This window comes from Geotrypetes seraphini, chromosome 6 (assembly GCF_902459505.1).
Source record: "Geotrypetes seraphini chromosome 6, aGeoSer1.1, whole genome shotgun sequence".
NCBI lineage: Eukaryota > Metazoa > Chordata > Amphibia > Gymnophiona > Dermophiidae > Geotrypetes > Geotrypetes seraphini.
The window spans coordinates 188,465,836-188,490,770 of record NC_047089.1 but is presented as its reverse complement, the minus strand read 5'-3'; the positions used below and the strand labels follow the sequence as shown (position 1 = coordinate 188,490,770).

General features: G+C 42.1%; 1 protein-coding gene across 2 annotated transcripts in view; it reads left to right on the top strand.

Annotated features, from left to right (window-relative positions):
• Positions 1–24,935, top strand: part of TCF7L1 (transcription factor 7 like 1) — a 288,821-nt gene that overhangs the window by 229,863 nt on the left and 34,023 nt on the right. For both annotated transcript variants that reach the window (XM_033948980.1, XM_033948979.1), the window contains exons 6-9: positions 435–537; positions 19,781–19,864; positions 21,519–21,662; positions 23,410–23,569. In XM_033948980.1, coding sequence (XP_033804871.1) covers positions 435–537; positions 19,781–19,864; positions 21,519–21,662; positions 23,410–23,569 — 491 coding nt within the window. The remainder of the gene's footprint in view (positions 1–434; positions 538–19,780; positions 19,865–21,518; positions 21,663–23,409; positions 23,570–24,935) is intronic.

Sequence of the window (24,935 nt, the reverse complement as noted above, 5' to 3'; positions counted from 1 at the left end):
CTTGTTTTTGTTCTTTTTATAAGATTGAATTTTAGTACTATGAGCTAATGTCACTCAGTGAACAGCATAAAAAGCGCACTTCTTAATGCAATATGGCTAAAGATTTTATTCTTTGATACGTCAACATTATTTAAAATGTCAATGTTCTCCCATCATTTTCCAACACACAGAAATTCAGAATATAGCATACTTTTCACTTGTTGATATCTTTTTCATAGAAGATCAACTATAGCAGTTTATATGGGTCTCTTTGTAATAGCGAAACAATTTGTTTACAGGTGTTATGCAGCAGGGGAAAGATAATGCTCTTGGAGCCAATAACGGATCTTTTTTTTCCACTTCCCCTCTGCCTTGACCAAATGGTAGAAAATTCTCATTTTCCAGCTTGAAGAAACATCCCAATGACCCCCTTCTCCTTTCTCTTTTCTCTCTAGGTATCCCACGTCCACCTCATCCCTCAGAGCTGTCGCCATATTATCCACTGTCTCCTGGAGCTGTTGGACAAATTCCCCATCCCTTGGGCTGGCTGGTACCCCAGTAAGTGTTCATCCCCCCTCTTAAAATACATAGATCACATTGACAAGTGCACAGTACATTGCATCCTTCCATTATACATTCTTGGTCCTTTTTTATTTTTATTTATCTTTAAAAATTTTGTATTCCGTTTAACAACCGAAGCAGAGTACAATTTACATACAAAGTCAGAGAAAAAACAGTACCATAGACATATTAACAAAGTAATTATACATCCAATTTCAGCATCAGCAGGAGACTACCCATTTAAAAGAAAGCCTTAACAAAAAAGTCAGTTTTCAAAGATTTTTTTTTAAACTCTTAAGATCTTGACACAGTGACCCATTTAAATCAGTCCATAATCGAGGTCCTGCTGTTTATAAAGCCGCCTAGGAATAGGCGGTTGAGAAATATTTTAAATAAATAAAATAAATTTATGCTCTCCATGTTCTTGTTTTTTTTATAATGCACTCTGTGTCCATGCTCCAGGCTCAGCCTCATAGCAGATTCAGATCCTCAGTAAACAAGTCCCAAACAATGGCCAATCAAGGACTTCCTTAGACTCTTCCCTAAGGAAGTCCCTGATTGGCTGAGGTGCCCCAGGCCCCTCCAAAGGGAGGAGCCCGAGGCACCTCAGCCAATCAGGGCCTTAGGCCTCTCCCCGTGCATCAAATGATGCGCCGGAGCGGGGCCTAAGGCCGCTATTGGTCGGCAGCTGGCTGGAGCAGCAGGAGGATTTTCCTCCTGCTTCCGAAGAGAAGACTGTCAGCGTAGGAGCAGGAGGGTGCGGGCACCCCTCCTGCTCCCGAAGATGGGAGCCTGGAAGGAGCAGGAGGGAACGGGCAACCCTCCTGCTCCCAACTTTTTTAAAAGTACCAGGGTGGGTGGGCCGGGACTGACCTCCTGGGCCTACCAGGGGTGGGCCCAGGGGGTGAGAGGACTAGGAACAGGAGGGATTGAGCACCCCCCTCCTGCTCCCAACTTGAGGGCTGTGCTGGTAGGGGGGCGAGGGCCGTGCCGGTCACAGGGAAGGAAGGCGGGAGAGGGCTGTGACGGTCGGGGGTGGGGGCGGCCATGCTTGGGGGGGGGCGCATTTGTGTGGGGGGTACTTTGACAGGCTTGCCTCTCTTTTTATTTATTCTTTTTTTTTTATGGGGTAGATATTTTGCGTGTGTTACATAAGCAAAATATATGTGCCATGGAAAAAAAGAATAAAAAAAGACAGGCAAGCCTGTCAAAAAACTTGCAGACCTGTTGGTAACTCAATTACCAACAGGTCTGCCGCAGTCGGGTTTGTCAGTAGTAAAACCTGAGTCAACCTCCCCCACCTCAGCATCTATTTCCCTCCCTTCCTCTCTCCCAAGTTCATGCCTTGTGTCCAAAAACCCATTCCCTCCCCCACCTCAGCATCTATTTCCCTCCCTTCCTCTCTCCCAAGTTCATGCCTTGTGTCCAAAAACCCATTCCCTCCCCCACCTCAGCATCTATTTCCCTCCCTTCCTCTCTCCCAAGTCCATGCTTTCTGTGTCCAAAAACCCATTCCCTCCCCACCTCAGCATCTCTTTCCCTCCCTTCCTCTCTCCCAAGTCCATGCCTTCTGTGTGCAAAAACCCATTCCCTCCCCCACCTCAGCATCTCTTTCCCTCCCTTCCTCTCTCCCAAGTTCATGCTTTCTGTGTCCAAAAACCCATTCCCTCCCCCACCTCAGCATCTATTTCCCTCCCTTCCTCTCTCCCAAATTCATGCCTTGTGTCCAAAAACCCATTCCCTCCCCCACCTCAGCACCCATTTCCCTCCCTTCCTCTCTTCCAAGTTCATGCTTTCTGTGTCCAAAAACCCATTCCCTCCCCACCTCAGCATCTCTTTCCCTCCCTTCCTCTCTCCCAAGTCCATGCCTTCTGTGTGCAAAAACCCATTCCCTCCCCCACCTCAGCATCTCTTTCCCTCCCTTCCTCTCTCCCAAGTTCATGCTTTCTGTGTCCAAAAACCCATTCCCTCCCCCACCTCAGCATCTCTTTCCCTCCCTTCCTCTCTCCCAAGTTCATGCCTTGTGTCCAAAAACCTATTCCCTCCCCCACCTCAGCATCTATTTCCCTCCCTTCCTCTCTCCCAAATTCATGCCTTGTGTCCAAAAACCCATTCCCTCCCCCACCTCAGCATCTATTTCCCTCCCTTCCTCTCTTCCAAGTTCATGCTTTCTGTGTCCAAAAACCCATTCCCTCCCCACCTCAGCATCTCTTTCCCTCCCTTCCTCTCTCCCAAGTTCATGCCTTCTGTGTCCAAAAACCCATTCCCTCCCCCACCTCAGCATCTCTTTCCCTCCCTTCCTCTCTCCCAAGTTCATGCCTTGTGTCCAAAAACCCATTCCCTCCCCCACCTCAGCATCTATTTCCCTCCCTTCCTCTCTCCCAAGTCCATGCTTTCTGTGTCCAAAAACCCATTCCCTCCCCACCTCAGCATCTCTTTCCCTCCCTTCCTCTCTCCCAAGTCCATGCCTTCTGTGTGCAAAAACCCATTCCCTCCCCCACCTCAGCATCTCTTTCCCTCCCTTCCTCTCTCCCAAGTTCATGCTTTCTGTGTCCAAAAACCCATTCCCTCCCCCACCTCAGCATCTATTTCCCTCCCTTCCTCTCTCCCAAATTCATGCCTTGTGTCCAAAAACCCATTCCCTCCCCCACCTCAGCATCTATTTCCCTCCCTTCCTCTCTTCCAAGTTCATGCTTTCTGTGTCCAAAAACCCATTCCCTCCCCACCTCAGCATCTCTTTCCCTCCCTTCCTCTCTCCCAAGTCCATGCCTTCTGTGTGCAAAAACCCATTCCCTCCCCCACCTCAGCATCTCTTTCCCTCCCTTCCTCTCTCCCAAGTTCATGCTTTCTGTGTCCAAAAACCCATTCCCTCCCCCACCTCAGCATCTCTTTCCCTCCCTTCCTCTCTCCCAAGTTCATGCCTTGTGTCCAAAAACCCATTCCCTCCCCCACCTCAGCATCTATTTCCCTCCCTTCCTCTCTCCCAAGTCCATGCTTTCTGTGTCCAAAAACCCATTCCCTCCCCCACCTCAGCATCTCTTTCCCTCCCTTCCTCTCTCCCAAGTTCATGCTTTCTGTGTCCAAAAACCCATTCCCTCCCCCACCTCAGCATCTCTTTCCCTCCCTTCCTCTCTCCCAAGTCCATGCCTTCTGTGTGCAAAAACCCATTCCCTCCCCCACCTCAGCATCTATTTCCCTCCCTTCCTCTCTCCCAAGTCCATGCCTTCTGTGTCCAAAAACCCATTCCCTCCCCCACCTCAGCATCTCTTTCCCTCCCTTCCTCTCTCCCAAGTCCATGCCTTCTGTGTGCAAAAAACCATTCCCTCCCCCATCTCAGCATCTCTTTCCCTCCTTTCCTCTCTTCCAAGTTCATGCTCTCTGTGTCCAAAAACCCATTCCCTCCCCCACCAAGCTTTGCTTAAGCCCTCCCTCCGACGTCAGCGCTGACGTCGGGGAAGATTTCCGATTGGCTGTGTGAGCGGCAGGGCAGTCGGAGTAGAAGACGAGCCTCGCGGCTCGAGTTATATTTAACCCCGCGGGTCCCCCATTGTCCCCGTTCAGCTCTCTCTCCTGTGCACCCCCTGGTAGTACTGCCCTGATGGCAGCCCTGCGCATGCCAGCTACAAGGCCTTCGCGTGCCACAGGTTCGCCATCGCTGCACTAGAGCGTCGTCATGGGAAACAAACTATTCACAGCATGTACAACTGGCTACTGAATGAAAGAAAAACGACTCCTTCTATAAGAGGCTACATCAGCATCCCAACGTGATAACCTCACTTGCAGCCAATCACCTCTCAATGACCTCACTCTCTTCATAAAAATGCCTTCCATTCTACTGAATGTTCAGGTCTGCAGGAGTCACCGATCGCAATTTAAATACCCACCGCTGTTTGCGCTGCCTCAGACAACAGCGGATATTGCCACGACGTTTGTTTGTCTGAAGCTGCTCCAGTATCAAACATCAAAATGTAGAAAATTCATGGTTCTCAACAAGACAGTGTTCTACAAGGGGTTTAGTCATTTTCTTAGTAGCTACACAATGTCTGTGCTCGATCAGCCGAGCCTTTAGTTGACAGGACGTCTGTCCCACATATAAAAGCTTACAAGAGCTGATCAGCACAGATATAACATACTGTAAGGTGCATAGAAACATAGAAAAATGACAGCAGAAAAGGGCCACAGCCCATCAAGTCTGCCCACTTAACAGACCCACCCACCAAGGCTTACCTTCCCAGAGATTCCATTCCCAACGACCCTACTCCTCAACTCTACCCTCTTAGGGATCCCACACGGGCATCCCATGTACTCTTAAAATCTGGCATGCTGTTGGCCTCGATTACCTGTACCGGAAGCTCGTTCCAGTGATCAACCACTCTTTCGGTGAAGAAATACTTCCTGGTGTTGCCATGAAGTATTAGAATACAATGTATAGATGTCAGTTGTCATAGGATGTCTAAATTGAGATGTTTTTAACATTAAGTCACGGACCGAAAAGTGACTAGATTTTCTATGCCCTCCAGTTGCCACCCTCCTCTTCCCTTCACGATTCCACACTTCAGTTGGACAAAGATGATTTGGTGTAGGATTGGGCTGGTGTAGGATGAGAACTCCACTAACTTGGAATACGAGGATGTTACTGGCCAGACATTATGGTAGATATCCTGCAAACAGGATATCTACCATAATGGTTGGATAGACTGGAGTGAGCATGGACGGCAACTTCAGCATTTGGAACCTAGGGCAATACCAGGTGGACTTTACAGTCTATGATCCAGAAATATCAAAGAAGAGACAAGTTAATTTAATCATGTATTTTTAATGGGTATAACTAATGGACAGACTGGATGGACTGTTCAGGTTTTTATCTGCCATCATTTACTATGTTACTATGTTAAATTATTTCTAGTATAAGAAAACAATACTTTCATATTGTCAAAAGCTGGATGGGCAGAAAGAATATATAGATTCCTTTTAATAATCTTTACAAAATCCATTATGTTGGTATTATATTTCAAGACACAAGTTACCATGTCAGATTGAGTTTCTCGAGTTCTACCAGTAGGTTCCACCAGGTCCAATCTATACTTACATCTAGCCCTAATGGCAGCCCTCTTCACTATGGCATGAGGATAGCCTCGAGCCTGCAATTTAGATGTCAATTCTTCTGCTTGATCCTCATATTGTCTGGTAGAGGAACACAATCTCCTATATCTCAAAAAGTGAGAAAAATGCTCCTTCGAGAATGTAATGAATGCATACTGGTAAAATGAAAAAGAGTATTCCAATCTGTTTTGTTTAAACACTGATGTTTCAAATCCCCTTAAGACTAGCAAGATCTGAATATTCAAAAACATGATCATCGTAGGATTCCAATGAGATTCAAACTTGATGGTCGCATGGCAGGAATCCCTTTACTCTACTTGCATGCACCAGACAGCTGGTGCACGCAAGTTTCTATCATGCCCTAGTGGTTAGAGCAGCTGTCTCAGCACCCTGAGATTGTGAGTTCAATTCCCACTGCAGCTTCTTGTGATTCTGGGCAAGTTAACTCAACACTTCATTGCCCCAGGTACAAAATAAGTACCTGTCTAACATATGTACACCACTTTGATTGTGTAACCACATAGAAAAAACATAGAAAGATGACGGCAGAAAAGGGCTATAGCCCATCAAGTCTGCCCACTCTACTGACCCACCCCATTAAGTTTGAGTACTAATGACCTAGTTCCTTAACTCGACCCTCGTAGGGATCCCACGAGGACGTCCCATTTATTCTTAAAGTCAAGCACGCTGGTGGCCTTGATCACCTGCACTGGAAGCGTGTTCCAGTGATCTACAACCCTTTCTGTGAAGAAATACTTCCTTATGTCACCATCAAATTTCCCTCCTCTGAGTTTGAGCGGATGCCCCCTTGTGACCGAGGGTCCTTTGAGAAAGAAGATGTCTTCTTCCATCTCGACACGTCCCGTGATGTATTTAAAAGTCTCAATCATGTCCCCCCTTTCCCTGCGTTCCTCTAGAGTGTAGAGCTGCAATTTGTTTAGTCTTTCTTCGTACGAGAGACCCTTGAGCCCTGAGATCATCCTAGTGGCCATCTGCTGAACCGACTCAACTCTAAGCATGTCTTTACGGTAATGTGGCCTCCAGAATTGCACACAGTATTCCAGATGAGGTCTCACCATGGTTCTGTACAGTGGCATTATGACTTCAGGTTTGCGGCTAACGAAGCTTCTATTGATAAAGTGGTATATCAAGTCCCTACCCCTTTAAATTTAGGCCCTTTGCCTTACTGTTCTTTAGATGGCTTCTATTGTGTCTTTATATATATCTTTTGCTGGTGGCTTGTGCTTAAACCCTTTAGATCTCTCCAGGACAACCGACAACAGCTCAGCTGCTTTTGATCACTGTTCTCCTCTTATTTTGTTCCTGACATTTAAAGCTGCTGTTTCCCTTTGTACATGTCTTGTCCTTTCAGAAAAAAATATATCCTGGCATATTTGCAAGCCATTTCAGAATATAACTGAACCTTAAGTTGATATTGTAACCACATTAAAGTCCTCTTCCAGCTGGATGGCTTCTAGATCAGTGTGTTTATTGAATAAACTGAGCATTCGTATAAACACATTTCAACTTTTTCTGCCTCCTCAATTTTGTCCAGTTCTTCCTAGAAATTGCACCAACCCATTCACTTTCTTATTTCAGTTTTCCAGCTTTTCATTTGGTATTTTAAAATGCTTTAATTTACTGTTTCAATATATTTACCAGCAAATACAAAACACTTTGTACCCTTCCTCATTCCTGGCAAGCACTTCCTAGTAGTAGAAGATGTCGTGGTGTTCTAGGGCTCATTTCACTAAATACAGTGCTGCCTTTGTTGCTCTGAATCCTGGCATGTTTGCTACATAGGTGCTGAATGCATGTTTTTCAGGGTTATGTTGCATCAGATATTACCTGGTAGAGGAAGTGGTTTGTGTGTCTTTCCTTCAGGAAGCCTTATTGGTAGGACAGTTTGTACACGTGTTGCCAAAGTAATACATAAATGGCTTCAATGTATAGAACAGCATTTTACACACCTAAGAAGGCTCATAAAATTCCCTAGGAGATACTTGCATACAAATAGATGCACACATGGGGGTACATTTATAATGCATAAGTTACATATGCAATGGGGTTCATAAAATTGTCTGAGTCTGCACACAGAGGGCAGCTTCTTTTTATGCCATCTGCACATAGTCATTCACAGGGGTACAGTTTGGATGGAGTGGGGTGGAGTTGAGATGGAACTGTGTACCGTATATACTTGAATATAAACTGAGAATTTTGGGCCAAAAAATGGGTGTCTGTTTATTTGAGCCTTCTTTCAATGATGGTGCTTTACTCCTCTCCTCCCCACCTGCTATTTTCCACCCATCCCTATGTCCATCAATGCTATCTCCCCCCACCCTCCGATGACTAGCACTGTTATCCCCCGATGACTGACATTGCTATCTCTCCCCCCCCATATGACCGTTATTCATATTCTCCAATACCCACTCCCCCCGCCTTAGACCAACATCGCACTTAGAGTCCCGATGCTTTGGAAGCCCAAGCCGGCCTCTGGCAGGGCTGAAGGGCCTCGAGCCTCTGCGTGTGCTCAAGATCTGCTGGCTCCCACCCTCTCTGGGATTCTCAAAAAGAGTCCAGCAAGCCTTGATCATGCACAGATGCTCTAGGCCCTTCAGCCCTGCACAAGGCTTCCAGAATATCGGGACTGTAAGTGCAATGTTGGAAAGGGGCAGGGGGTAGCAGGGGGATAGGAGTACCTTAGCCACTGTTCTTTGATTTTGCAGCACTACCGGTGGCCTCTTCTGTACTTTTCTTTTGCCGTGGTCCACCCACCTCAGAAGCAACTTCTGTTTCTGCTTGGGTGAACCGCAGCAAAGGAACAGTGCAGAGAAGGCCACCGGCAGCGCAAGAGAATCACTCCCATGCCAGTGACCTCTTTGTAGTTTTCTTGGTGAGGGGGATTTTGGAACCGGGTGGGGAGAACATTTGGTGGAGGGGGATGGGGTGAGGAAGAAGGGAGAAATTCTGAATGGGAAGGGCAGAGAGAAGAGGAACGAGGCGCATGGATGGAGGGGAGAGGAAGGAGATAAAGGCACATGGTTGGAGGGAAGGGGAAGAGATGGGGCACATGGATGGAAGGAAGGAAACAGTTGAGGAGGGAAGAGAAGGTGCACATGGATGAAGGGAAAGGGAAGAATTGGAAAGATAGATTTGAGATGGAAGTGGAAAAATGGAAGAAAGCTGAATATGAAAATCAGTGCCAAAGATGGTTGTAGTGCAAGAGGTGAAGAAGGAGAGGAAAAACACAGCAAATGCATAAGGAGGCCTTGTAAACAGAGTTAAGAGCACAAATGGAACAAGATCAGAAAATAAAATTGCCAAATAAAGATAGGAATAATGTTTTTAAATTTAAATTTAGTGATTGAAATATGTCAATTTTGAAATTTTACATCTGTTGTTTTTATATTTTGGACTGTTCAGGAAGAAATGCATTTATTTCTATTTCTCTTGTGGTGTACTGTGTGCAGAGTCTGACATATTAGGGTTTCGTTTGTGTACAATAGTACTTTTAGTTTGTGGGTTTGTATTTGAAAAGGGTTTTTCTGCTTTCTGCATGTGTAACTAAGACTAGGTGTTCTGGTGGGATAGAAGCACAGAAACTTTGGTTGGTATTGTGGCCCCAAGTAGGAAAATATTTTGTCGGCTCTCCTTCAGCTTTTTTGGACTCGAAAAAGCTCCAACTGAAAAATTAGTGATTACCAAGTTTCCAAATTTTATTTAAAATTTGATATACCACCTTATCGATAGTTTCAAGGTGGTTATACAATAAAATCAGGGGGAGGACAAATAATGACAAAGACATCATTAATTAAGACAGTGGACAAATAAAAGGGCATACTGAAATGAATGGAAAAAAGGGAGAACTACAATATAAATGAAGGAAAGAAAGAGGTATAGGCAAATATATAAGGTAAGGATAACACATAGCAGTCCAACTTAAGTGGGCTGAAACTAAGTTTTATAAAATCCTTAAAAGGACAATCAAACTTGGAATGCGTCTTTAAAAAGGAATGTTTTAAGAAAAGATTTGAATTTCTCCATGGATGTCGTCTCAAATGGTAAGGCATTGAATTCCAAAGGGACGGAGCAACAACCGAAAAGATGGAATTTCTCCTTGTTTTGGTGTGTCTGAGTGATGGAACTACTAATAAATTTTGATCAGAAGGATCGGAGAGTACGTGAAGGGGAATTTGGAATTAAACATTGGGTGATGGGAAGCCAATGGGCTTTAATCAAGAGGGGAGTGACATGGTCAAATTGCTTGGTCTTAAATATGATCTTGACCACAGTATTTTGGATTATCTGAAGACGTCTGATCTCTTTTTTTGTAATTCCATGGTACAATGAGTTACCATAGTCCAGGCAGGAGATAACCAAACAATGAATAAGAATATTTAGAGAATAATTATCAAGGAGGTTAACTAGAGAACGAATCATCCAGAGGCGATAAAAACATTTTCAAACTACTGTGCTTATATGGTTGTGAAAGTTGAGGTTCTCATCTAGAGTAATTCCTAAGAGTTTAATAGATTTGACTAATTGTACTGAACAGAATAAAATTTAATTGGAGCAATCAAAGAAAATCCTTTCTTGATTGGAAAAACCAAAGCTTTGGTTTTATTGATGTTAAGTGATAACATATTAGTGTTAAGCTATTCGACTATTTTTTCCAGCTTTTGATTGATATTGAAGATATCTTCAAGGTTATCCAAGTTAATGGAATGAATTAGTTGGATATCATCGGCGTAGGCATAGATAGTGAAGCCAATTGATTGTCCGAGGGTAATCAAGGGAGCAAGGAAAATATTAAAAAGCAAGGGAGAGAGGATTGATCCCTGAGGAATACCAAAGTTGATTGGATAAGATTCAAAAAAGGAGCCATTAAATGCTACTTTTGAAGAACGATCTTTAAAATATGAGATAAACCAGTCTAATATTTGATCTGATATTCCTATTTCCTGTAATCGATGAATAAGTAAGTGATGGTCTATTGTGTCAAAAGCCGAGGACAAATCGAAAGAAATGAGAACTACTGAATTGTAATGATCCAAGTGATAAGTGATATTAGTAAGAAGACCAATGAGGGAAAGTTCAGTAGAATGATGTTTTCTGAATCCGGTTTGATTAGGGTGTACTCGCATAATCCAAATTTCTAACCTCAGTTTATATTTGAGTCAACCTTTTTTTCTTCCTTTTTTGGGGAAAAAAGGTTACCTCAGTTTATATTTGGATTGGTTTATATTCGAGTATATATACGGTATTTTATTAAATGTACAAACTTACATAATCTTTGGAGTAGGGTTAATTGTAAATTTGTGTACTATTAAGGCTGGTTCTAGGCACCTACATTGCCTCTATGAAATGGGTCCTTCTCAACCCAGTCCTCGGAGCATACCGAGCCAGTCAGGTTTTCAGGATATCCACAGTGCTTATGCATGAGAGAGATTTGCAAGCACTGCCTCTTTGGTATGCAAATTTCTTTCTTGCATATTCATTGTAGATATCCTGAAAATCTGACTGACTGGATGCACCTTGAGGACTGGATTAAGAAGCACTGAAATAGGTGCTGCTTTGGACTTTGAATATAGTCAACCCAGCTAAAAGTTATATTAAGAGGGGTATTTTAGCCACCTACTTATGCAGGCTGTGAACATAAGTGTTTTTATAGAAAACTAACATAGGTAGTATTTGCTGAGTTATGCTGTGAATCTATCCAAATGCAGGGCCTTGTTTTCTAATGACTTAATTGCCCCACATACATCTTCTAAAATGGGAAGTTCCAGCCCCCTCCCTCTCTTGTTAGAGTTCACATTGCAGTTTCCCTCAAATATTCTGTAATATCTTCTCTTCCTAGTCACTATTGTATAAGTTCTCAATAAGTCGAGCAAATCATTGCCTAATTGCAGCCAGTTCTCCTAACTTCTCCCCTTTCCACCTCTGATCTTTGAGATCATGGTTTGCCGAGTTTTGGTCTTAATCTCTTGCACTAAGGTTTGACTAGTTTTATTGCCCTACTCAAAAAGAGTTTACTTAATCATAGTATAATAAATTTCATCCATAATTAAGACCCTTAGCTATAACTGCACCCCTGGAAGCCATTCCTGAACCATTTCCCATTTTTATATCTCATATTCTAAAATCCCTTGAGTCTCTGTATGAACAGCCCACATTGTTTCCCCTTTATGAACTCTTTAAAACCATCCCAGACCTCCTAGGCTGATGCCCATTAAGTTCTAAAGTTACCTATACTGCATAATCCCATCCCATAAACCAAGTTCTTATCCACCGATATGAGATTAATCTAGATATGAGATTAATCTAACACCATAAGGGTGTTAGAGCCTCCAGATGTCATTGACTCCATACTTTGTCACAAACAGTTCCACAATTGTCTCTCTCTCCCCCTCTCCCCACTATACCCCATAATGTCTCTCATTTCATCAAGGGTTCCCAGTTAACCCACCCTTCCTCCCAGGTCCAGTATTTTTTATCTCCATATTTTCAAATGAGTCCTGTTTGTCCAAGTTGAATTCTCCCTTCCAGTGACAGTCTATCCCAAGTACCTGCTCCCCCTACTAATCTCCAATTGACTGCAGCATCTCTAAACTAAACTAAACCTTAAGTTTGTATACCGCATCATCTCCATAAAGATAGAGCTCGACACGGTTTACAGGTAATTCAATAAATGAGGGAAGGACATAATAAGAAATTAGAGGTTATGAAGAGGATAGATAGCTTTACATTTTAAATAGATAGCTTTACGTTTTGGAGAAAAGCCGGGTTTTCAGATGCTTTCAGAATAATTGGAATGAGCCTAGGTTCCGCAGCAGGGCAGGGAGGTTATTCCAAAGCTCAGTGAATTTGAAGAAAAGGGATTTCCCTAATTTGCATGACACCTTTTAACGAGGGGAAAGATAGTTTGTGTATGTGGGCGGATCTGGTAGTGTCAGGTCTCGAAGAATTCCAGTATAGTGGGATTAGGGGAGCAAGAATGCCATATATAGGATCTTGAAAATTAGGCAGGTACATTTTAAAGTGAATCATAGAAATCACCGGAAGCCAGTGAAGTTTTGATAGAAGCGGGGAAACATGATCAAATTTGCTTTTTGCAAAGATCAACCTAGCCACAGTGTTCTGGATCCGCTGAAGTCTTTGAAGATTTTTTTGGTTAGACTTAGATAGATGGAATTACAATAGTCCAGTCTGGAAAGAATGATTGATTGTACAAGGACAGCAAAATGGCGGAAGCAGGATCTCACTTTCCTCAACATGTGAAGACAAAAAAAACATTTTTTTTTACCAGAGAGTTGAGATGATTATTAAAGGAAAGTGTAGTCAATAATGATGCCCAAAACTTTGCTTGAGAATTCAATCTGCAGTGAGGGACCAGAAGGTGGTGGAATGAGCGTGGGTAACAGATCTAATTTTGGGCCAAACCAGAGTAGTTTTGTTTTGGACTCATTCATCTCTACTTGAAAGTCTTTTGCCACTGGTATTCTAAACTCCTCTCCCCTTCTCCCCCCCCCCCTCCAAAAAAATTAAAACCTCACAGCAAGGGGAAAAAAACCTTTTAAATAAAAACATTTCCAGATAGAGGAATATAATTCTCTGCAGGACTCCTCTAGACATCATAACTCCATTCCAAATTTTTTTGAGATATCACATCTCAAGACACTTAAGTTCTTTGAATAAGAAAGATTTAAGTTCCAACTTAAATCTTTCTTATTCAAAGAGGCTTAAGGACTATGACTGTCCTTATAAGGATGCTTCTTTCTTCTCCCTCCTCCTCTTATTTTTCCCATTTCTCCAGTTTCTTTAATATTATTGTAACTTTATCCCTGCCTCCCCTTATTACTTCTGCGTGTAGCATATTTTATCTATTTGTGCTTGTTTTCATGGATTATGTATACATTTATGTCTTTTTACTTGTTTTTATTTAATTGTACATTGCCTTGAACTGTGCCTAGGTGGTATATCAAATTTTTTAATAAACTTGAAACCACACCAAATTTAAAGTGATGCAAATTGAGAATAACCCAAATCACAGTTACCAGGTGCTATGGTCCATCTTGGGGGTTAACACCCAAGAAAAGGATCTGGTTGTCATCGTAGACAATACAATGAAACCTTCGCCCAGTGGCCAAAATAGCAAACAGGATGCTAGGAATTATTAAAAAAGGGATGGTTAACAAGACTAAGAATGTTATAATATCCCAGTATCACTCCATGGTGCGACCTCACCTAGAGTATTGTGTTCAATTCTGGTTTCCTTATCTCAAGAAAGATGTAGCAGTACTAGAAAAGGTTCAAAGAAGAGCGACCAAGATGATAAAGGGATGGAATTCCTCTCATATGAGGAAAAACTAATAAGGTTAGGGCTCTTCAGCTTGGAAAAGTGACGGTTGAAGGGAGATATGATTGAAGTGTACAAAATCCTGAGTGGAGTAGAATGGGTACAAGTGGATCGATTTTTCACTCTGCAAAAATTACAAAGGTTAGGGGACACTCAATGAAGTTACAGAGAAATACTTTTAAAACCAATAAGAGGAAAAAAAATTTCACTCATTGCCAGAGGTTGTGGTAAAAGTGGATAGCGTAGCTCAGTGGTCTCAAACCCTTTGCAGGGCCACATTTTGGATTTGTAGATACTTGGAGGGCCTCTGAAAAAAATAGTTCACGTGTTATTAAAGAATTGACAATTTTGCATGAGGTAAAACTCTTTATAGTTTATAAATCTTTCCTTTTGGCTAAGTCTTAATAATAATTTTGTCATTTATAGCTAAAGAGACATATGATCAAGAAACTGCTTTATTTTACTTTTGTGATTATGATAGACATACTGAGGGCCTCAAAATAGTACCTGGCGGGCCGCATGTGGCCCCCGGGCCGCATGTTTGAGACCACTGGCGTAGCTGGTTTTAAGAAAGATTTGGACAATTTGCTAGAGGAAAAGTCCATAGTCTGCTATTGAGAGAGACTTGGGGGAAGTCACTGCTTACCTTGGATTAGTAACATGGAAAGTTGCTACTCCTTGGGTTTTGGCCAGGTACTAGGGACCTGGATTGGTCATTGTGAGAACAGGCTACTGGGCTTGATGAACCATTGGTCTGACCCAGTAAGGCTATTCTTATGTTCTTATATTAAAGATCTTACATTACATTACATTAGTGATTTCTATTCCACCTGTGCCTTGCGGTTCTAAGCGGATTACAAATTAGAAGAGATCTGGACATTTCCAAGAGAATTACATAACAAGGTTTCATATAAGTTACATAATACGGTAGAGAATTACAAATTAGAAGATAACTGGATTTTTCCGAGAGAAATTACATCGCAAAGATTTACGTAATTACAGAATACAGTGGAGAATAGCAATATATTCGGGTAACAGAAAAAAATTACCTGACATTGAGGGAAGAAATATATTGGATTCTGATGGTAGATGCTTATTTAGGAATCTGACTGTATATTGGTAGGAATGGTTCGAGGCGTTGACTAATGTGTTATTAACGTGGGAGAAAGCTTGTGCGATTAGGGAGGGGATTAATAAGTAGGGAGGTGTTTTTTGAATAGAGATGTTTTGATTTCTTTTCGAAACACTTTAATGTCTGTTGTTTTGATCATCAGTTTGGTGATGATAGGGTCAATTTTCGCTGCCTGTGTCGCTAGTAGGCTGTCGTAAAGTTTCTTACGTCGGGTACCCTTGTGAGGGGGGAAGGTGAGTAGGTTCTGTGTTCTCCTTGTTCTGGGTGAGCGGTAGCGGTATAGGCAGTTGTTTAGGTAGCTAGGGACAGTACCATGGGTTACTTTAAATAATAGACAGTAGAATTTGAATTGAGTTCTTGCTTTTATCGGAAGCCAGTGAGAGTCTACATAGGCAGCAGAGATGTGGTCAAATTTGCTAAGTGAATAGATGAGTCTGATGGCTGTGTTCTGAACGGTCTATAGTTGTTTTATCATGTTGTTTGGGCATGTTAGGTAGAGGCTGTTGCAGTAATCTAAGATACTAAGTATGAGGGATTGTACAATGATCTTGTAGTGTTCTTTGCTAAAGAATTTTCTTATTTTTCTTAGGTTTCGCATGGTGAAGAATGCTTTTTGTATGATTTTGTGGATTTGTGTCTGCATTGTGCAGCGTCTGTCTAATTGTATTCCCAGAATTTTAAGGGTGCTCTGTATTGGATATTTGATTGCGTTTACTTCCAGTTCTGTTAGGGATGGTTTTTGTTCCTTCTCTAGTAGAAGGAATTTGGTTTTCTCCGCATTCAGTTTCAGCTTATGGTTCATCATCCATTTTTCTACGGTTTCCAGTGTTGTTTTCAGGCGTCCATTGGAGATGGGGTCTTGGATGTCGAAGGGGAGGAGGATGGTTATGTCATCGGCGTAGCTGAAAGATGTTATATTGAGAGCATCTAGGGCTGTGCCTAAGGAAACTATGAAGAGGTTGAATATTATGGGCGATAGTGGGGATCCTTGTGGCACTCCGCAGGGGTTTGTCCAAGGGTCAGATAAAAGATCGTTTGACTTGACTCTGTATGATCTTGTTTTAAGGAAACCTTGGAACCAGTTGTGAACTTTACCTGATATTCCTATGGCATCTAGTATCTGGAGTAGTAAGGGATGGTCTACTAAGTCGAATGCTGCTGAAAGATCGAGTTGGATGATTAGTAACTTGTTACCTTTGCTGAGGTGCTGTCGGGCTATATCTAGCAAAGATACCAGTAGTGTTTCAGTGCTGTGATTAGCTCTGAAGCCAGATTGAGTTGGATGCAGAATGTGGTGGTCTTCTAGGTAATTGGAGAGATATTGTGCTACTAGACCCTCTATGAGTTTGACATATAGAGGGATAGAGGCGATTGGTCTATAATTTGTTGGGTTGTCTAATGGACCTTTGGGGTCTTTTGGTATGGGAGTGATTATGATTTCGCCAAGTTCCGGAGGGAAATGACCTTCCCTGAGGGTGGTTTGCAACCATAGTGTGAGACTGGATATGAATTTAGTGGACGCTGTAGCTAGTAGATAAGGCGGACAGTTGTTCAAATCACTTGAAGATTTGCTGTATTTTTTGTACAGCCGATCTAGGTCTGACCAATGTGTCGTTGGGAAGTTGGTCCAGATCCTATCTGCAGCGATGGCTTCGTCTGTTGTGTGTTTCTAGTTTCTAGAACCAATAGGAATGCCCTGTAGAACCTTACAAGAAACCTCTTAAATACGTAGCAGTAATCAGACCAAAGAAGCAGCTGTATTGAACTTAAAATCCACCGCTGCTTTTCTTGCGTTAACAGTAAATTCAAATCCCATAAGCTGCTGCAATATTCCAAACTGATGGTCAGCAATATTATGGGAAGTCTGGAGCCAGTGCTCAAGCAGTGAAGCTGTCAAGCTGATAATTAAATTTTACTGTAATGGTTGGTAATCTTACTTTAACCTGATGTAGGGTTTTCTTATATCCTGGTTTCTGTTTTGTATTTAGTCTTAGAATGTTTACATTTTGAAATTTAGCTCATATGGAGTTTTGTTACTATACTTAATGTGGAGTTTTAGCCTCTGTTTTTTAGCATTTTATGTTGCTGTGTTTTCTATTATAGATATTTGTCTTTGAAAAAAAGTTTTCTTATATGTTCTAATGAATATTTAATATTGTATTCATATTCTTCATTTAGGTTTAGAAATTAGATTATTGAAGATATATTTTTTTTAATTTTCTATATGTGCTTTTCATTTGATTAGAGATTGATTTATATGTAGGTGAATTTCTATCTTTCTACCTTTACAAAATAGGCACAAAATATGTACCTAGGCACCCTGGTCTAAAATATGACCTCCATTTGGTTGAAATTTATTTATTTATTTTTTTAATGCTTGCTTTCAACATTCACATAGAAGTATTTTGACTACTGTTGCTATGTTTGCTTTGTGTGAGCCTTTAATTCATCCAGCTGTGATACTGACAGAGGAACCACATGTGACTTATTCCATGCTGGAGAAGTTCTGAAACTGTTTGGGATTAAAATGTCACCAAGGTTACAAGATCATGATTAGGGAACACATTGGACTGATTCATTGACTGGGATAATCTGAGTGTCACTTATTTTCAAGAATTTTAAATCCTTAAGGATCCTTGATGATTCCCTTAATGGTATGTGTATGTGTGTGTATGTATGTGTGTGTATATGTGTGTGTATGTGTGTGTATATATATATATATATATATTTATTTATTTATTTTTTTCTAATAGCTATGGTATTTTATTGAGCAAGTTCATTCTTTACCATAGCAATTCTGCATAACATTAAAAAGGACAACTATTTTAGAGTTATGCTAACAGACATAAATACAAAGCTTTATGTGTTTATTTGACCTTCTTCTTGGGCCACAGATTATTGATGTGGCCACACTTCTTCTTGTGAGGATGAAGGCAGGCACAATACTTGCGGCAAATAGTTTTGGCACAGTTGTACTTTTGAGCAAGCTGGCGAAGGGATGGCTCAATGATACCACCACACAGATGAAGCACCAGGTGCAAAGTGGACTCTTTCTGGATGTTGTAGTCACTCAGGGTACGACCATCTTCCAGCTGTTTGCCATTAAAAATAAGGCACTGCTGGTTAAGAGAAATACCTTCCTTATCTTAGATTTTGGCTTTCACATTCTCGATGGTGTCAATATACTCAACCTAGGATTATAGTCTTCCCTGCATCTGCATCATAACGCCAGTGGGTTAACTATTGAAATCAGTGCTGCTGGTCCCAGAATGTTTCTTAGTATAGGACTGTTAAAAATCCATTATCAGCCAAAATCTCTCTTCTTGAACTAGGTAACTGTGCATGCGGCTCTGTTGTTGTTGGTGCAGATTGGGTGAGTGGATGATGAGGTCTCACATACTCTCCACAAATTTTCAAATTGGGCACATTTTTAACTCCCAACGCCCTTTATCCTCTTACCCCTTCCACACTGCCCACCTTTTTACTACAGTACTTTACAAGATTAACAGGTTGCTTTCGCCCTTGGTTATGAGGAGAGGCCTCATTGGATCAGTTTGCAAGAAGCTTTATGGGCAGGTAGCACATGGTGCTAAAGTTGTGATCCACCATTACTGTCTGTTGCTGCCCTTGTACAAAGCTAAAATAAACTGGAGGGGACCATAACTAAAAACCCACCTAGGATCTTATTTCTTGTGTTACTGAATCAAACTAGTTTAGAAATGTGTACACCCGCAGCCTTCTCTAGGATGTTAAGTCCTGACAGCATGAAATTTGTAGTAGGAGAGCAGAAAACCTGCACAGGCAGTTGGTAATTTCCTGCCAAGGTGAGGCGTGGGGTTAGTGATTGCCTAGGGCAGGGGTGTCAAAGTCCCTCCTCGAGGGCCGCAATCCAGTCAGGTTTTCAGGATTTCCTCAATGAATATTCATGAGATCTATTAGCATACAATGAAAGCAGCGCATGCAAATAGATCTCATGCATAGTCATTGGGGAAATCCTGAAAACCCAACTGGATTGCGGCCTTTAAGGAGGGACTTTAATACCCCTGGCCTAGGGCCATGAATAGTCTGTGACAGATCTGGGATTAGAACTCTGAGGGACAGGGACATTACAACTCAGCCAGGGACAAGAAGAGAGGCCGTGTCGGTGGGGAAGCGAAACTTGTTCTACTTTGTCCTGGTATAATTAATATATACCGCCTCTTCCTTCTACAGAACAGTAAATACTTCATCAGAAGATCATTTTGAACACTAAGGAAATTCCCAGTGTTTCCATATTTCTTTTCCTTCTGTGTTGGTCAGGGTTAAAGCCTGTTCCAGTAATTTTATCACTTCATAATTTACTTTGAAAACTTTTTTTTTTTAGGTGAAAACCGTTCTGTTTTGTTTTTCAGAATGTCAGATTTTTGCAGGGAGGGGGGAATTTCTTGTGGGGGTTAAAAGATTTTCTATTTTGGCTAACAGCTGACTTTTTGTGACTTTATTGTATTAGCTGAAAAAAGCATGTTCACCAGAACTCTGTACTTGATCATAAAAACACTGTTATGAATGAGTCTTTATTATTAAAGTATAAAAGCTTCCTCCCCAAGCCCTAGTGACTCTCTTCTCTCTACCACCCTCAACCTAAAAGGACTTTTATTTTCTCTTTCTAGGCAAGGCCAGCCTGTGTACTCCATCCCTCCTGGGGGATTCAGGCACCCATACCCTGCCCTTGCCATGAATGCCTCCATGTCCAGGTGAGTGTTCATGGAGGGAGAGGGGGGGTCTAGGTTTAGCTTTAGCCCTGTCTCTAGCAGTGTATATGGGGAAGGAACAGAAATCGAGGCATAGCTAGCCTCTGTATTCAAATACATCAGATGGCAAACTCAGATGGGTGGACTTGAACTCTTGCTTGCAGTATGAAACACTTAGGGCTCCTTTTACAAAGCCGCGCTAGGGCTTTACCGTGCGGAATAGCGTGCGCTAAATTGCCCCGCGCGCTAGCCGCTACCGCCTCCTTTTGAGCAAGTTGGTAGATTTTCGGCTAGCATGCTAATCCGGTGCGTGCGCTAAAACGCTTAGTGCACCTTCGTAAAAGCCCTTAGGCTTCTACCAAGTGTCCAATTATAGAATTGCCTTCTGTTCTATAATGGAACTTAGGCACCTAGGTTCTGTGTTAGAATTAGCACTGCCCCTCTTATTGAAGCTGTTCCCTTTGTTTTGGTTGCATTGTTGGTAGATGCTTTACCTTGTCTCAGCTCCCCCTCCTCCCCCCCCTCCCCACTTTGGGAATGGGATTTTCTTTCATTAACAAGAAAACATCTAGAAGTGTTTCAGGGCATGTTGCCCCATTCTCCTTTTATCTGTAATCCTTATGGAGAGCTGTTCTGGTCTCTTCAATTATAATGTTACAGGTTTGATTGACTCCATATAGCTTATTTGTATCTATCTATATGTTTACCTGAAGTGTTATGTGCTAACATTTGGATTCTAATAAAACTTCTACAAATTCAAAAAATGTATAGATATATATTAGCGCAACCCAATATTGGTACGCTTCAAATTTAGGCGCTCATACCAGCCATAGAGTCGGTGTAAGTGCAAGCAGCTGTGGCAGAGACAAATGTAACATGTGTAACGTACAGTATATTTTGTTTAGATTGTAAGCTCTTTCGAGCAAGGACTGTGTTCTTCGTGACTCTGTACAGCGCTGCGTACGTCTGGTAGCACTATAGAAATAATAGTAGTATACTGTAAGTGGAAGCCCCGCCCATGTCCCACTCAGTCTACACCCCTGTGTACACTCTGTTGTAATACACATTATGTAAGTTAAGATAGCATTTATATATGTACGAGGGTTCTAAACATTTACCTACACAATGGATGCAAAATAATTGCACCCATTTTATAGAATTGCCCTCATAATAGCAAAAGCCTGTGCAAAAGGGCATTCGAGCTTCCCCCACCCTCTGTTCAATACTTTTGGCCCATCAGATTGAGGTGTGGTATGGTTTGTCTTTGTTTCCCTTATCTAATGCTTAAACAACTAGACTTTGTTCAACCAATCTTTGTTCAACCAAGCTTTTTGGGAAGATGGGCAGTTATGAATTTTGCCATAGGACCTAGACAGGCTAGGTAGACTGCTACTGATGTTTAACCTGCAAAGTAACAAATGAGAGCAAAACTTGCTAGTTTTACCCTAACCATGGTGTCTTGAAGAAGACATTAGGCCAAGTGTAAAATTAACAGGACGGGTTTACTAATGATGTTACATTTTTCCCTTTTTATTCTGTTCTGTTTTTGAGTCACAAAATTAAAGTTTTATGTGGGGAAAATGCAGAGTTGAGCTGGGCAGTAGTTATACCTTTGTATGTTATTTTCTATTTCTGTCTCTCTCACTTTCTGCAACAGTTTGGTGTCCAGTAGGTTTTCCCCTCACATGGTGCCACCTCCACATCATGGGCTGCATACCTCTGGGATCCCCCATCCTGCTATAGTATCTCCAGTAGTGAAACAGGAGCCGTCACCAGGCGGGATGAGCCCCAGCATTAACTCGTAAGTTCCAGGGTCTTCAGCAAGTGCTGTACTCATGTTCTACAAAGTTGCTCCTTAATGAACTCTTCTCCTGATGGGTTACGTAGAAGTCAAACACAGGAGTCATGAGGGAGAGATGTCACCAACTCAAGCATGGGTCAATCAGGAGAAACTTTATTGGTAGTTGTAGTAGTTGACTCAAATATCAGTGGTCTTCTGGTTGATACAATGAGAATTAACCAATATGAAGGAGTGATAGAGCACAATTCATCTGCGTGGCAGAAAGCTGCTAGTGATTGTGGCATACTCTTGTGGTATGCCCCAGAAACTAGCAGCTTTCTACCACTCCTTCATTTTGGTTAATTCTCATTGTATCAACCAGAAGACCATTGAAGAGATGGGGCAAAAGTGGTGGTAGAATGACTAGAAGGAGAAGAGAAGATGGGGCAGGGGAGACGGGGTGTGGGCGAGGAAGTGGAAGGGAGATGCAGGCCATTTAATAGAGAAAAGGGAGAGAGAGAATGGGAGATGCTGCCCAGCTGGGTTGGGGGAGGCTGTAACCGAAGTTTCACCCAGCACATCAGATACCCATGTATTGACCCAGATTATAAAACTGTGGACAAAACAGACAGGAGTTGAAGCTTGTATTTGAATTCAAGACTGCCTGAGAATAGCAGAAATCCTTCAACAGGAGTCAGTGAGGGTCAAGACAGAGAGAGCATTGCCTTTAGGCTTTTAACAGTGAATAGAAGACGGGCTTTGCTTTCATATCCAGTCATTTTATTTTATACAACTAGATCTATAACTATACTCATATGCCTTCAAATGCTTTTTGACTCTTGCAGTGGATGTTAAAACAGAAAATGTTACACACCTGTGAAGAACATGCCAGATAGTCTACAAGACACAAAAGGCCTATGTACAAAAGTATTTTTTCATGTAGGCCCAAAGGCCCAAATTCTGTAACCAGCACCTAAAGTTAGGCACCTATTTCTGAGGCGCCCAACTAGATAGGCACCTATCTAAATTAAATAACAAGCTCAATTAAGCTTTTTAATTAGCACTGATTGAAACATAGGCACAATTTTGTAACAAGGCGCCTCTAAAAATTTAGGCGGCTTTCATAAAATAGGCGCTGGGCGTGGCTACGTGTTAGGCGCTTCTTTCAGAATCACTGCCCTTAAGCGTGCTTAAGCTCTTGCATAGGCGCCTAACTTTTAGTTGTGCCTAGAGCTGGCCTATTTTTTTTTTTTTTTAATTTGCCTTTATTTAACATCAAAAGAAAATATCTTTGATAAAGAAAAATAACAATATCCAGGAAATAGTAACACTCATTTCATATACAATCATTTCATATACAATACTATGATAGCAGACCACAATTTAAGGAGAGAGAATCAAGCACAGCTTAGGGTAGTTGACTTTGAGGAAAAAGTACCTCCAAAATAGGTGCCACTCAGCATGATTCACTAAACAGCACCCAATTTTACTTGAATCGCGCTGAACAGTGCCTACATCGGTGCCTAACTTTTGGGTGCATCTTATAGAATTTGCCCTCAAGTGTGTGTGTTGGGGGAGGGGCAATAATTGTTTAGTATATTGAGGCTGAAGGGAAGGTAGATTAAGATTTTGATATATGAAGGTAGTAGTGTCTGGTCTAAGAGGCAAAGGAAAACTACTAAAGGATGATATTTGGGCAAAGGTGGCTATGTGGGAATAAATGGATCTGGTCCTGCCGATTAAGACTGTAGGATTTGATGTAATATAGGAAATCCCCTGTCACTGTGAAGAAAGAAGAGGAGAAGAAGCCGCATGTGAAGAAGCCGCTGAATGCGTTCATGCTGTACATGAAGGAGATGCGGGCAAAGGTGGTGGCGGAGTGCACGCTGAAGGAGAGTGCTGCAATCAACCAGATCCTTGGGAGAAGGGTAGGTGGTGCTTCTCCCTTTCATCCACTCACAGTCCTCTTTTCTTTGGGCTGTTAGTGTTTGTGGAGGTGATTGGTAGTTTGTTGTGCATAATGCTACCATTGGGGTCCTGCACGGTTATACTCTTTCACCCTGAAATGTAGGCCAGGATTTTAAAAGCCTATATTTCAGGTACCTAAGTTTGTGGAGAATTGTGCTTAAGTCATGCTCTGCCTATAGAAATGCCCACTTAGGTGTTAGGCGCCTCTGAGTGCCATACAGTAGGTGCCTATCCCCTAAATCTATCTTAAATATTAAATATATTAAATATTGAACTAGGCCAGTACTGGGCAGACTTGCACGGTCTGTGTCTGTGTATGGCTGTTTGGTGGAGGATGGGCAGGGGAGTGCTTCAATGGCTGGGAGGGTGTAGATGGGGTGGAGTAAGTCTTAACAGAGATTTCGGCAGTTGGAACCCAAGCACAGTACCGGGTAAAGCTTTGGATTCTTGCCCAGAAATAGCTAAGAAGAAAAAAAATTAAAAAAAAAAAAAAAAAAAATTTAATTGAATCAGGTTGGGCAGACTGGATGGACCATTTGGGTCTTTATCTGCCGTCATCTACTATGTTACTATATCTACCTATCTATTCTATAAAGGACGCCTAATTTAATTGGCAAAATGCCCTTCATAGCCTTCTCCCCTCTAGTCTTATATATATTCTAATATATATATATATATATATATATATAAGACTAGAGGGGAGAAGGCTATGAAGGGCATTTTGCCAATTAAATTAGGCATCCTTTATAGAATCAACCCTTGAGTGTCTAACTTCTGTCTAACTTCTCTTGTGCACAACTGGAAAGAGGCATTAATGTTGGGGGCGTGCCAACTATTCCTTTGCACACTTAATAAATAGATGCATTTACACGTACAACTAGTGATTTTAGGCACCAACATTTATGCCACAGAACGGTGTAGGTGGTTGCGCCTAAAGATTTTGGCGTGTAACTGCAGACTCCGGTTAGCATTCTATAATGGAGTTGACCCACAACTCTGCTGTTATAGAATACTGGCTTAGCACCCAGTTTTTTGGCACCTAAGTTTTAGCAGCATTTATAGAATTCCCTCCCAGGGGTGAGCTGATCATAGGTGCAATCCAGGCAGTGTCCAAGGGCCCAGAACAGTTTGAGGGCCCAGCGCTTCTCATCTGCCACCAAGCTTGTGACTTGTTATATATTCATCCTGCCCCCTTCCAATGCAATTTCCTACTTTGACAAGAGCGGGACAGAGCAGAGAGCAGGCTGCAAGCTCCGTGGCAAACAACCGGTGGGAAGCTCTGTCGCTGCCATTGGAGAAACAGGTGGGAAGGGGGGTCCAGGAGCC